This window comes from Numida meleagris, chromosome 1, assembly GCF_002078875.1.
Source record: "Numida meleagris isolate 19003 breed g44 Domestic line chromosome 1, NumMel1.0, whole genome shotgun sequence".
NCBI lineage: Eukaryota > Metazoa > Chordata > Aves > Galliformes > Numididae > Numida > Numida meleagris.
In genome coordinates this window covers 34,628,231-34,642,044 of record NC_034409.1, presented here as the reverse complement: position 1 = coordinate 34,642,044, position 13,814 = coordinate 34,628,231, and the positions used below count along the sequence as shown (strand labels likewise).

Below are 13,814 nucleotides of genomic sequence, written 5' to 3'. Positions count from 1 at the left end.
TAAACAAAGTGGAGGTGAAATCAGACAATGCCAAAAATGTATCTAAAGACATAACAAAAACAATGGAAACAAAAACTAAACATCCTTTAAAGCATCAGCTTCAGAAATGGGTTTCAGGTTTCTCCATTAAACCAATACCTGAGAGGACTACAACTGTATGAAATTTCCAGGAGATTCAGAGCAAACAACAGTATAATTCATCATTCAGTCTACTGCTCTACTCTTACCCCAGCACTTTCAGTCAACATCTAGATATACAAAAATAAAATAAAATAAAATAAAATAAAATAAAATAAAATAAAATAAAATAAAATAAAATAAAATGACATCTTTGTTTGTGAGCTCTTTATGCAGGCAAAACTGTTTGCTGATTCCACAAGAAGCAGCACTGAGTCCTAGCAGAGAATGCCTGATGAAATCAAGGCAAACATTTTGATGATTTCTGGGCATGCCTATAAATTTGACTAATAAAAGCCACATTGCTTCACCTGCCATTTCCAAGCAGCACAGACTACATCCCCACTAGCAAACAAGCAGAAGAAAACAGGCTGATGCTGAGGACCAAACTCCACACCACACACCTTTCAAGAGGTTTTTTTGCTTAGCTCTAGCCTTTGAGTTGAATGCCTCCCGGACTTCACTACTGGAGCACGTCTTCCAATTTTGTTTCATTCAAAATGAATCCAGCCCATAAGCTCTGAGGCTGCTCTCAATGCAAACAGTAACTAGGGACAATTAGGAGATTCAATTCCAAAGTACACTCCCAATTTGACCTAAGAGGCTAATGCAGATGCAGCCAAAGAGCTGAGAACGTGTTCCTGCACTAAAACCTCTAAAATTACACAGTACCGAGGTCATGAAGAGTTTTACCTCCCTCCCAATTAATAGGTCTCACAGCTTTCAATGCATTTCACACATGTGCAGCAACTTAGAGCGAAGATGAGTTCTCCAGCAGCAGACATTGCTTTTCTGATTCCACATATTTTCATTTCCCACCTGTGTGATCCTTCAGGATTTTTACTCAATTAGCCTTCCACATTTGGAAAGCTTTTCTACGTATCTGAGCATTTTATTTTCAGGAGAGTTTGTCACTTTTTACTGTCTGTTCTACTTATAAAGGTCCTCTTTCCTTGACAGCGTTGCCAAGCCCACATTATTGCTCTGCAATTATCACTGGATGTTTCGTATGCTTGCAATAACCTGGGTTCCTTGCCCTCTTCACTAGGACCCTCTCTTCCAAGTTTTTTATTAGACAAGAAGATTTCTTCATTTTCCAAAAAATGCTATATAAATAAATGAATATGATGCGAGTCACAAACATTAAATACTTAATTTGAACCGGCAGAAAGACCAGCTACCGGAATTCTGCACTGGTCTGTTAGCTCATATGTCTCCGTGTGTGCATACTGAAGGAAACAGCAGAAATAATACTTTACAATTTGATGAACAACATATGACACTGAACCTCCAGACTTGCAAAAAAGGGTCACAATCTTAGGAAAATACCTGTAAGGCAGAATTTTGTCCTCTCTAAGGAAAAGAAAATCTCCAGACTCCGTACTTTAATTGGTACAGAACTGCTATCATCAAGGGTTGGTATATAAGTAAAATGGGATTAAACAAGAAAATAACCACTAAGGACTTAACTGTTTGGGTGATAGAAAGCTACATTTTCTGAATACACGAAACATGAAGGATGATACTGTGCCAGCTGCTTTGAGGCACACTCCCTCTTTGACTTCACTTACACATTTTACTTATAGTTGGCACTATAACGGTTTGTAATAATTTAACTGCATTTATTTCTGGAGTAAAATACAGTGTCACCCTCCATGTCACCACACACAGAGGAGGAACTCATGAAACTAATTTAAACTGGAAAGAGAGAAGAAAGACGAAACAAAGGCATGTTTGGTTCTCACAGTCTACAGAATCACCTCAACGCAAGCTAGAGATACGAGCATTATCTCTGAAAATCACAGGAAATCACATCATCGGATGATGCAAGTAAACAAAGCATGCTTCCTACAGACATAACAGGAGAGTAACACCAAGTCTGAAAATATGCCTTACTTTCAAAAAAGAAAAGTGAAATTGTTGTAAGCATGGATCCCATAATAAAGCAATGCATACACATACTAAATAGCCAACAATTCCCTTTTCTGTAAATCAGATTCTTCACTCCAATTCAGCCCATACTGAATCTAATGTTCCACTGATACCGCCTACTCTTTCTTCTCCATAAAGATACAAAAGTAAAAGGAAAACATTCTAGCCTAAAAACACCATAATTGTTCAGCCCTTTCCACTGAAAACTCACTTTGTGAGCGCTTAGGAGAGAAAATCCTTTCACATTTCATACCACTACATTTTCCCTTTTCATAAAGCTATTCAGCCACCCCTATTCAACCACCACGCATTCCTCAATCAGTGGAGATGGCTTGCCTGTTATAAATTACTCTCATAAAACAGCTATTTCTGCTGCTTCCCCTGGGACTGCACCCAAGGTGAGGATCAAGCCAACAACACTTAGCATCCACATGTGTGAGCTCAGAACCGAATGGGAGGAAGCAGGCGGTAACTGATCTGTTTTACTGCGCCTGCTGCAAGCTGCCTTTGGGAACATCACGAGCACAGGTAGGTTTGGGAAGGTCACCTTGTTTCCTAATGCCAAGGAGACACTTGTACCCGAAATCTGCCTCATCCAAAAACCCCAGGCATAAGCAACACACCCAGCATGTATGAGTGCATTCTCTACAGAACTACTGGAATGTCACTGGACAAAGCTACAAAACCAGATCTTAATGCTCCTGTGTTTAGCTGCTGATGCTCTGGAGAACATCAGCAGTAGTTTTAAGGATCTTCTGATGCTCTCTGAGCCTTCAGAAGGACACACGTTGACAGCAGTGTTAACGCCCTCACAAAAGAAATGAACCAAAGGGGGAGAATAGCAGGACAGCAAAACTGAGCTGGGTAGGGATTTGAAAAAGAAGTCTAGAGAAGAAGGCTGACCAGAAAAAGGGAAAGACAACTAGAGAAGCGTGCAAGACAGTTGGCACATGCAGACATCAGTGAGAAACAGAGTTTGGGGTATCTGAAACTGAGATGTTTCCATGGCCAAAGAATCAAAACACATTTGTCTGATGGCCACATCTAGTGAGTAAATGGCCAGGAAAAGAGCAAGTTCAAACAAAACACACTATCATCACTACAATTACATGAAGAAAAGAAAAACAAAACTCTAAAAGCAAGTATCTTGCTGTTCACTTATGCTCTTTCTCATTGAATTCAAGGAAAATATACCATATTTCCAGGGAATGTGGCACATTATACGTTGCCTTGTACAAACTACAACTGAATGTTATCGCCTCTTTCAATCACCTTCGGATGTCTGATAGTGCCCCTTTAGCCTTCGTTACTCAATTACTGAGCAAGTTATCTCTTTGCTACTCTTTTTTGAAGGAAGAGTTGTGCCTCTTTCCATGCTGATAAGAGATATAAATATTCACTCCCAGCAAACATTCAATAGTAAAGTGTCTTGAGTAAACTACCAGAGTCTAAAGGTAGGAAGCTGTGGTTAACTTTTCTGCTCTCTTAACCCTTTAGTCAGTCCACCAGAACAGACACAGAAGATGGATGCTCTTTCTCACAAACAAAGCAGAAATAATTGTTTCCTTAGAGAATGGACTTGTAACATGTTTTATAACACAGAAAATAAATCAAATGAAAATAAATCAAATGATTGGAAGTGAAATATCTACCCATTTTCTGGGCCGCCCTCGGGGTCGCTTTTCACCAGTGGCTTCTGCTTTCTGTAAAGAAAAAAGAAACACAGCATATTTTATACCTCAGCATTACTTAACAGCCTTGGTAACAAGGAACTCCTTTCCTGCAACATTACGCATAAGTACATCTCTTGGGTGGCACCAAGCCTCCTCCTCAGCCCATGGGAACAGAAGGTGACTGTGGTGTTTTTCTGGCCATTTCCCAGCCCATGTGGCCAGGGGACACCTCACTGCACCCTGGTCTGGTCTGTGCTGTGGACAGGGGCACAGGGCAGGGTTAGAACCTGCTGAACAACACCACCATCACATCTACCCTTCCACAGGCTGCAGCCATCAGCCATCACCTCAAGGTACTACGTTTGATATGCAGCCTGTTTCAAGCCTGAACAAGGCAATTTATAGCAGCTACAATTCCTCCTTTCAGGCTCCTGATGCTCATGCATTTAACGGATTTGGACAGACTAACGTGTGTTCATTCACACAGGAGGTAACTCCTCTACTCCACATGAGCTTTTTCAGGTAGATGCACACCTCAAGCTCTAAGCAAACTTTCAGTGCTCCAAAACATGTGTCCTTCTCAAGGTTTAAGGAAACAATGTGGAATGCACCCTAGAAATGACAGTCACGTTTATATGAGCCCAGCAGTTGGTCCTGTAGCTCAGCTTAAGGGAAATTTGGGTTCTTCTACAGATTCTTCCAGGAGTTTTCCCTCAATAGGCTCTGCCCATCCACACACCTTCAGGTAAATAGCCCTGTCTCACTGAAAGTGAGAGATCTTGCCACCATGACAGCAGGACTTCTGCTGCATCTGATGTCACTAAGAACGAACACTTCTAGCAAATATTCTACACACGTTCTTCCACGTTTCCATGAACTGTTTTGTTTCCAGTTCACTGTAGGTGTGTTTGATTTGCCCCTAGAAATCAGCGGTCTCATTAAGCAGATCACTTGCTGGTCAATCTCTGTAACATACACTGTCACCTAACACTGGGCACGGCAGATCCCTCTGCCAGAGAACCTCAGCCAAGGGAGCGGCGGAGGAATCCCTACAAAAGCAGCACTACAAGGTAAATGCAATTACTCTAAAAGAAATATCTCACCAAGAAAAAAAAGCTGTGAAAAATAAAATTCACACTCCTAAAGGGCAAAATTATCACTCAGACTTGTTAAAAGAGTAAACTTGCTCTTTAATCGTTTATACCAGCATTACGTGTAAGGCGAAACCCTCTTATGAGAATACTTGTTAAAGCGCATTTGCTACATGCTGTAGCTGTCTATTTCAGAGTTTTGGTTCCTTTTGAAGTGTTCCATGTTTTCATACTTTATTACCTGAAGGATGCAAGAAAGCTTCAAAAATCTATGAAAAAAATCTAACTTTTTGGAAACTAAAACTGCCTTTGTCTCCCACTTAATGCTACTAAAGTCATGACAGGAGCTGCGAGCTTCACTGCAGGGCCAGGGGGCTGAGCCATCTGCCCAGAAAGGCCACAGTCGGGTGCCAGGGGCTGAGATCGCTCGGGGAACCCTTGCACCGACAGGCGCCGGGCTCCTGCTGCATGCAAGTTCTGCCTCCTGTTAGAGGAAAAACATTTCCAGAGTCCTTATCAAAACCAAATCTTTCCCAGAGGTGAGCTGAGCAAACAGCAGGGAATGCCAGTTACTATGTTTTGGTACAGATCGACTCTGTAAGTAAATAGGAGGGTTTCCACAGACTAAACTGCAGAAAGTGAGCGACCGGAACCTGCGGAGAGGACGTGTTCATCTCCATTCTGAGGGCAGAGGAAGACAAAACAGTCCTAGAACCACCAAGAAGGAGGAGAGGCAGTCCATTGGTGATAAAAAGGCGTGAAGTTTAGGAAAATATTCCCCTTCTTTCCATCTGGATTTTTTTTTAAGGTTGCATTTCACAAACATAGCCCATATTTTCTCCAACAGCACAAGACTGCCTTTTAATTTAGGGGCTTGAAGAAAGGTTTTATTGTAGATCAGACAAATAATTCAATGTTTTTCTGTATAATTTTCAAGTAATTAATAAGAACAGGAACACGTAAGTGCTAAAGCTTTGCTTTTTCTATTCCACAGGTATTTATATAATCTAAACCATGCCGGTCCATCGGCTCTCTGCTTTAATTGAAGTGTTGCTTCTGAAGCCGGGAACAAATCCTGGGAGAGCCCCAAGCCACCCAGAGATCACAGGGGTCCGTATCTGGGCAGCACCGCACGGCGCTCAGCCACCGCACCCGCAGCAGCCCGTAATTGCTCACGCAGAAAGGAAGCTGCTGCCCTAATCCTCTAAAGCACTCTCTGAAATTGAGATGTGTTTGGTCAGGATTTCCTCAGCGCTTGGTGCTATGCTAGGAGGCATCCTCTTGTTCTGTGCAGCTAAGGCACAGAATCACTGAACTCAGGGGAAGGCTGGGTGCGTAATCAAACCAATGTTATGACTCTTTGTGAAAAATTACGGAATTTCTTATAACCAATCATATCAACATCTCATTTTTGCTGCATCACATTTGAGAACTAGAACTGGATTTACTTGCTCTTCTTCTTGCTCTTGATCTATAGGGGAATGCTATTTTTGTCCTGGATGAGAATGACAGCCACGCCAGTCACCGCCATGTCATGAACGTATCTCCATACAGGTGTGCAATCCAGCCAAGCCCCACGCCACGAGGCCAGCCCAACCCAAATGGCAGCCACCAGCCCCACAGCACCCAGCTGCCTTGCATCGCTGCATCTCCGTGCTGCACCGATGGCCATGCCCAAACAGCTGGTGTGGTGCTGCTGCAGGCAATTAACAAGATAAGACAACTGTAAATAATTGAGTGGCTATAAAGTGCTCTTTGGGCATCTATCTATTGTCAAGGAAGATGGCAAATGCAACAGAATCCAAATTTTGGGAACTCTAGCCACTGTGCAAAATGATCTGCTGGAGAACTCAGATGAAATGTGTCAGAGCTGCAGGCAGGTGAACCAATGGCGAGGTCCCAGCGCAAGGATGGCTGCTGTCAAACCATGCCAAAGGAGTTTGCAAAGGCAACTTACAGAAAAGTTCTATTTGCTATTTGTTTTTCTTTCTTAGAAGAACTGTAGGCATTGGCTAGATACAAAAGTACTGCACTTGCCACGTCTGTTTTACCTGTTTTAATTCTAAACAGGAGTCATCTCCTGTTTCACCCATCTTGCTCCGAGTATTTGCAGACTGATTTTTTTAGGTACAATGACTTTACTGTGATCCCTTGATAAACCTGAACTTGTTTTCCCTTTCAGCCTGCCATGATTGGTACTGATGAGAATGAATGAAGCATGGGAGAAGCCAAATAAATTTTCATGAACCAATTTAGGGCAGAGTCCTGGTCACATGCACTTTTTTTTTTTTTTTTTTTACCTTTGGACCGCTTAAGTCAGGGACATGGTTTTCCACATGCCTCACTCTGGCCATGTAATGAGAGACGGTACTAAGTGTTGTCACACACAGAATCACAGGTTCAGGTTTTTTGAGAATGAGATTTCAAGACCTGGTCTCATTGGTGAAGTTTACTACACCAATAACTGCAACACTACTCAAGATGCTTGTACCGAGGGCAGATTTTAGAATAGTTTTTATTTACAGATATTCCTGGGATACCTCCCTGACATTTTCTTTTGAGGCAAACACACAGATGTTAGCACTCTTTTTCCGTTTTTTGACCCCATAATTGTTTTTCTTCCTTCCCAATGAGAGAGCATTTATGCCCATACAGTATTTTTGTGAAGCCCAACCATGGGAGACGAACAAAGAAAAGCCCCTGAATGCCACAGGGAAATGCGACAAGCTGGGAACACAACTCAGCCTAACACACAGAACTCAACCACACAGCACTAAGAAGGAAGATCCTTACTACAGCCCTTCTGCAAACCCCGAGTTGTTCTTTAGAAAAAAATGAAACCCTCTTTTTTTTTTTTTTTGCTAATTTTTTACAAATATTTTAAATGAGTAACAGAATGACATGTTTAAAGAAAGACTTGAGTAACAGCCAGGTTGCAAGGACTCAAGCGCAAGGTGACCAGAGGCTGCTTGTGGCCCTCTCCTCTCATGTTAACACGCTGTGTTCATTCTGTTCATGAAAATTAAAGTGAGAAATGGTTCTTCTAGAAAATGCGGCTTACCTTTTGTGTCCGTTTTATAACAAGTGAAGCACATGCGATATGCAAACGTGGCTTTTTTTAACCGTGTATTGCCTAAAACTAGAGCAATTGCCGCATTATGAGCTACCCAATGGGTCTTGCAACACTCAGTATGCATTGTCAAGTTTCACGTTGCTAATTTCCTAACAAGCACAGTCTGTTTTCAGATGCCCCAAGGCCAGTTTACTAAGACCAAACATAAGCTCTGAAAGCTAAAGGAAAAAAAAAAATTAAAAAATCCTACGAACCAAGATATTGAAATCCACGACACAACCACGATTCTAGGGCAAACTATCCACCAACTGCATTTACTTTGTGAGGCATAATAAAACAAAGCCCGAGCACTCGAGTATTTTTAACTGACTGCCGGTTTGTGCAATGTATTTTTAATTGTGATGTGTAATGGTTTGCAAGAGAACACCCCATCAATTAATCAGGAGAGCGTTCTCACGTCTGCTCAGTGGGTGCGTTTATCTCGCATGTTGTGAACACTGCAGCACATCTCAAAGCTTCCACTTTGAGAAGCACAGGCCACACACCACTCTTTAGAAATTCCATCAACTTCCAATCGCGTGGATAGACCCATGTTCACATGCACAGGGGCTGGAGCGGCGTGAGCTCACTCTGATAGCTGAGCCGAGACAGGGAATAGAAAGCCTTAAATACAAGTCTTATGTCTTTGTATGTGTAAATATGTCTGTCACAACACGCAACACACAGCTCTCAGAGGTGATAACCCCCCACCACCAAACGGGGCTTTCTTACAGTGCCAAAGCCTCTCCATTCACATCACTGGTAGAAAAACTATCAGCATTAATATCAGCTAAAAAGGTCGTTTCAGACTTCTGGTGAGAAGCTGAATCATTTCAGAGAGGGTTAATTATCTATTTGGGCAAAGAGCTACAATATTTAGTGGAAATGTGATCTCAACGTGCTTTTTTCTAAGAAGGCTTTATGAGCCTTTCGTGTTTTAGGAGAGTTATCAAGCATTTACATATTTTAATCTATAAACCTGGAAACAAATAAAACCAGTAATTACATCCCCCTCTAGGATTTATTATTTTTTTAATGATAAAAAGACATGTGGACTTTGGTGAATTTTTTATAATATCAAAACCCGAAAAAGGTTTGCTTTAATTAGGGCGGTAACCTGATGCGTTCTGAAAATCAAAATGTTACAGTGAAATTGCTCAGATCATAAATTAGATTAAAAAAAAACAACCGTGTGCACCAGAATCGTCTGGAAAGCTCTTGAATTGATATGTCCACAGATACAGGAGAGATTTTAAGTTATTTTCCATTAATACCGATCTTGAAATCACTCATATAAATGAAATAACATTAATACCTCTCTTAGAAATTTCTATTTTTTGAAAACACGTTTCTGTGAATTACTTCAAACCTAATCTCCTTACAAATATTTCTCCTAGGAAAGCCAACACTCCAAAGAGTAATACTTAAAATACTAAAGCTCACACTTGGACTTGCTGGGCTAATAAAAAACTGCTCTTTCCCTTTTGAAGAGCAAAATTTTAACTTTTATAAAGTGAACCTGAGGAACATCTTTATTATGCAAAGGAAAAAAAAATCAACATTTGAAGCTCAGTAGGTTGCAGAGTGGCTTGATACATTTTAAACGCTTAACCTCTAAAGCATTTTTACTAATTCATGACCTTCTTGACAGAACACACTGCTCTTTGCAGCTCAGAAAGTAAAAAAAAAAAATCTATTTTAAATTTAAGGAGAGCTGGAAAACCTACCTCAAACAAATGTTGAGAATACTTAGAGCGTTCTGCTCTAGATGTGAAATCCCCATCACCCCCCAATAATTGAATACTTATCAGCAGTTGCTCTAGGAATTTATAACAATGAAAGCTATCAAACTAAATAAGGTCAGCACCATAGGCACAATGAAAAATGAACCATAATGAGATGAGGCTACAAATACCCTCCACACGGATTTTGACACAGATCTGCTTAAAGACACTGATACTCTTCAGCAGCAGCATCGCAGCTCTCTACCAGATTTTGTAAGCTTTTGTTTCCAATTTAGTACCTGCGAATTGGTGCTAACTGCTGGGCGACCATCACCATAAACCCAACGCAGCGTTTATTTCCAAGCCTCCACACAACTATTTGCCTTCACTAAAATGACTCCAATAGCAAGGTATGATTTGCCTTGGTAGCAGTTTTCTGACACTGAGCTTTCCCAAATTCAGATCAAATGAAGGCACGCTGAAGTCCATGCAGAAAGTGGGACGACCCAGTGAGGCTGTACCAGAGCTGGGTGCAGGCAGAGCCATAGGACGCACGGCTGCTCCCATCCCCAGGCACAGGCAGGGGCTCAGAAGACAAACAGCACTTCAAGGGAAAGCCTCTTTGAAACTGATTACTAAACGAGATATCGAGGGCTTTTACTGTAACTCACAGTTTACTTTACCAGCACATTTTAAAGCTGTAAATTTCAATAGATGCGCTCATTGGATTTTTTTCTAATTAACCAATGTCTGACAAAACACTGAGCTTTAATACACAGATTTGGTCTGTATAGTAACGCCTGTAAGTGCGTAAGAAATATACCTTCTCTCAAAAATCCAAATTGAGAAAGAGTATCCTTAACACTGATTTCACTGCTTGATGCAGAGATTTCAGAAAATGCATCGGATGCGTGGTGGTATTTCACTGTTCAAGAAGCAAGCTGCCCCTCTGAGTTCTGTGCCCAGGGTCCTGCAGCCTGCTGTTTCTAAACTTAAAATGCAAACTACACGCTGTATGTACATACACTATATGGAGCCTTTCTCAGCAGCTTCAGCCCCACTGCTCACAGCCTATATGACCGCGTCATTTGCTATCACTTGATTTAAAAAAAAAAAAAAAGCATTAGGAATTCTCTCTTTCATGCTCTCACCTTCTGAGCTGCTTTAGAGGGACTCTTGTTTTTGCTTCCCTTGGGTCTTCCTCTTGGTCTTTTAGGAGATGGTTCACCAGTTGGTTCCTAAACACAAGAAAACATGCTGTTGTGGCAAGCAGCTGCAGCACCCGAGATCTGAAGGACAGACTACAGCCGAGCAGTTACTGAAAGCATAGGAATTAACAGCCTGAAGAAATGCAACAACATTTCAAGTACAACACGAAAAATTAAACAACTTGAAAGAAAGACAAAAATACCATCTGCATACTAAAGGAGCTCAACTTTTCTTGCAATTGCTCAGAAAGCCCTGAGAAGCTCCAGGGCTCTCCCCAGCACACTACAGCAGAAAGCAGTTTTTAAAGGAGATGGCTATGGCTTCCCTCGTGCAGGAATGAGTATTCAGAAGTTAATAGAGTTATCCATTTAATTTTAATCACGTTTCATTATAACCAGATACAATTAACACATGCACTTGCACTTTTGGAAAAAAAAAAAAACAACAGCAAAGCTAACTACTGGAAAACCAGAAAGAAGGGTTTGAGACTAATTTCTCTCCCAAGGGCACAAATACTTTGGGGGGATTTTTTTGTGCCGTTCTGAATTACGTTCACACCTATTCCAACCAGAACTGATTCACAGCGAAACACAAACACAAAAGTTCCCTCCAGCAGAGCCCTACAGGAGATAAAAGATCTGAAACAAACAAAAAAATCTAAAACGCCGAGATGGGAGCAATGACTGCTCTGGCAATTTTAGCTAGCTCCTCTGTCTGACAGTGCCCAACCAGTGCTGGGCAGTGGGGGGGAGTTATGCGGGCTCGGGCTCACAAATGCTACCGAACTCTCCCACTTCCCAATACTTCGCGTTTCACCCGGACCGCAGGATGGGGCACAACCAATGAAATGCCCTTTGTTAACTTAAAGCGGCCCAAAGCCCGCAGCTCTCCGATCGCCGGGGGCTCAGGGGAGGCTGCAGAGGGGTCCTCTCCCTTCGGGGCCTCGGCGGGAGCCCCGCGGCACCGCACCGCTGAGAGGGGACGCCGAGCGCTTTCCCTTGCGTGCATTCAAATGCTGAAAGAAATGAAAGAAAATAAAGGAGAAAGAAAAGAAAACAAAAGAAAAAGAAAAACGAAAGAAAGAAAAAAAAAAAAGAGGAGGGGGGGAACTGAAAGGAAAAATAAATAAATAAAGGAAGGCCCAGAACAGCGCCGATGGGGGAAGCGGGCCGAGCCGGGGGCCGGAGCTGCTCAGCGCGGCACTGGGGCAAAGCGGGAACTCGCGGGGCTCCGGCGATTCGGCTCCCAGAAAGCGAAGCCCTCAGCCCCGGCAGCACGGGGCGCCCGGCCCGCGGCTCCCACAGCCCCCGGAGCCGCTGATGCTGAATGAATGGGGCGAGCGCCGAGCCCGCTTCGCCGGCGGCAGCTCCGTGCTCGCAGCCGCGACCTGCGAGGGGCTGCGGGCGCGCCGCACCGGGCCGCGGCCACCCGGGCGCTGCGACAATGGCACTCGGGGGAGGCGGGAGGGGACGGGCGGGGGCTGGGAGTGAGGTGAGGAGCGCGCGGCCACCCCGGCGCGGGTCGGTCCCTGCGGGGCCGGGGCGGGCGGCGGGGGCGAAGGTGCTGCGGTGCGGGGCGGTGCGGCGCGGTGCGGGGAAGTGCAGCCCCCCCGGCTGCCCCCACCTCTGTGAGCGGAACGAGAGCACCGCTCTGCAGGGGGAGGAGGTGGGGAAGGGGGGCACGCGTTAAAAAAAAAAAAAAAAAGAGAGAGAGAAAGAAAAAAAGAAAAGAAAAAAAGAAAGAAAAAAAAAAAGCCAGCCCTACGCGACCCTCCAGACCACCTCCTCTCCCTCAGCGCCGGGGTCCGGGGGCAGGCAGGGGCCGGGCCGCTCGGGCTCGGGCCCCGGTGGGACCGCCACACTCACGCACGCACAAACGAGACCCTGCCGGGCTGAGAGAGGATCGCGCCCGGCGAGCCCCCGCTCCCCGCTTTCGCAATTTCAAACTGAGCTCCAAGTGCCCCCGCGGGCGCTGGTTGGTCGGAGCCGCGTTCCCCACTGACACGGCGCGGCCCCGGCTCCCGGCCGCCACAATAGCGGAGCCCCGCGCGCAGCCCTCAGCCCCCGTCCGCGGCACCCGCGGCGCCGCGCGGTACTGACTTGGGGCTGCTTCCTGGGTCTGCCTCGTCCTCGCTTCTGCGGCTCGGCGGCGGCAGGTTGCTCCGGGGCGGCGGTGGAAGGCTGGCCGGGTCCCTCGCCTTGGGCGCTCATGGCGAGCCGAGAGCTCAGCCCTCCGCCCGGCTCTGCGCGGCACCTCGCGACGGGGGGAAGCACACGGAGCGCTCGCGCCGCTTTCGCTGCGCGCTGCCACCACCGCACCGGACGTCCTGGTGCTGCCAAAAAGGAGAGGAGAGGGGAGGAGGAGGAGGAGGAGGTGATGGTGGTGGCGGCGGTGGTGCTGGAAGAGGAGGGGAATGGAGCTCTCCGACAATTTAGGAAGGGGTTAGGAACGTGGAGCGGTCCCAAAGCGGGAGGGTTAATTTTTTTTTTTTTATAAAAATAAAAAAAAAATTTAAAAAAAAAGAAAAAAAGAAAGGCAGAGTGATCGCAGCGCTGGGAGAGGGGAACGCTCCGCGCCGAGAGGGGAGAGCCCCGCAGAGGGCAAGTGGCGGCCGTGCGCTCAGAGGGACCGCGCCGACAGCGCGGGGCCGGGCCGGGAGCGCGCCCGGGGAGGACGGGGGGCGCGGGAGCAGCGGCGGCAGCGGGCGGAGGGAGCGCTCATTTAAAAATTAATAATAACGCGATTTGGGAGATCGGGGAGGAAAAAAAGGGGGGGGAGGCGGTCCTGGGTTCGTGTCTGTGATGTGAGCTGCTGGGACTGGAAATATTATTATGCGAGTCCTGCCCACGGACTGAACGGGGATGAGGGCTTTAAAAAAAAAAAAAAAAAAAAAAAA

General features: G+C 45.0%; 1 protein-coding gene across 1 annotated transcript in view; it reads right to left on the bottom strand.

Moving 5' to 3' along the window:
• The window catches only part of HMGA2 (high mobility group AT-hook 2), a 105,289-nt gene extending 91,796 nt beyond the window's left edge, over window positions 1–13,493 (bottom strand). Inside the window, exons 1-3 of the mRNA XM_021385097.1 lie at window positions 13,018–13,493; window positions 10,861–10,947; window positions 3,762–3,812 (exon numbers count right to left, since the gene is read on the bottom strand). Coding sequence (XP_021240772.1) covers window positions 3,762–3,812; window positions 10,861–10,947; window positions 13,018–13,128 — 249 coding nt within the window. The 5' untranslated portion in view covers window positions 13,129–13,493. The remainder of the gene's footprint in view (window positions 1–3,761; window positions 3,813–10,860; window positions 10,948–13,017) is intronic.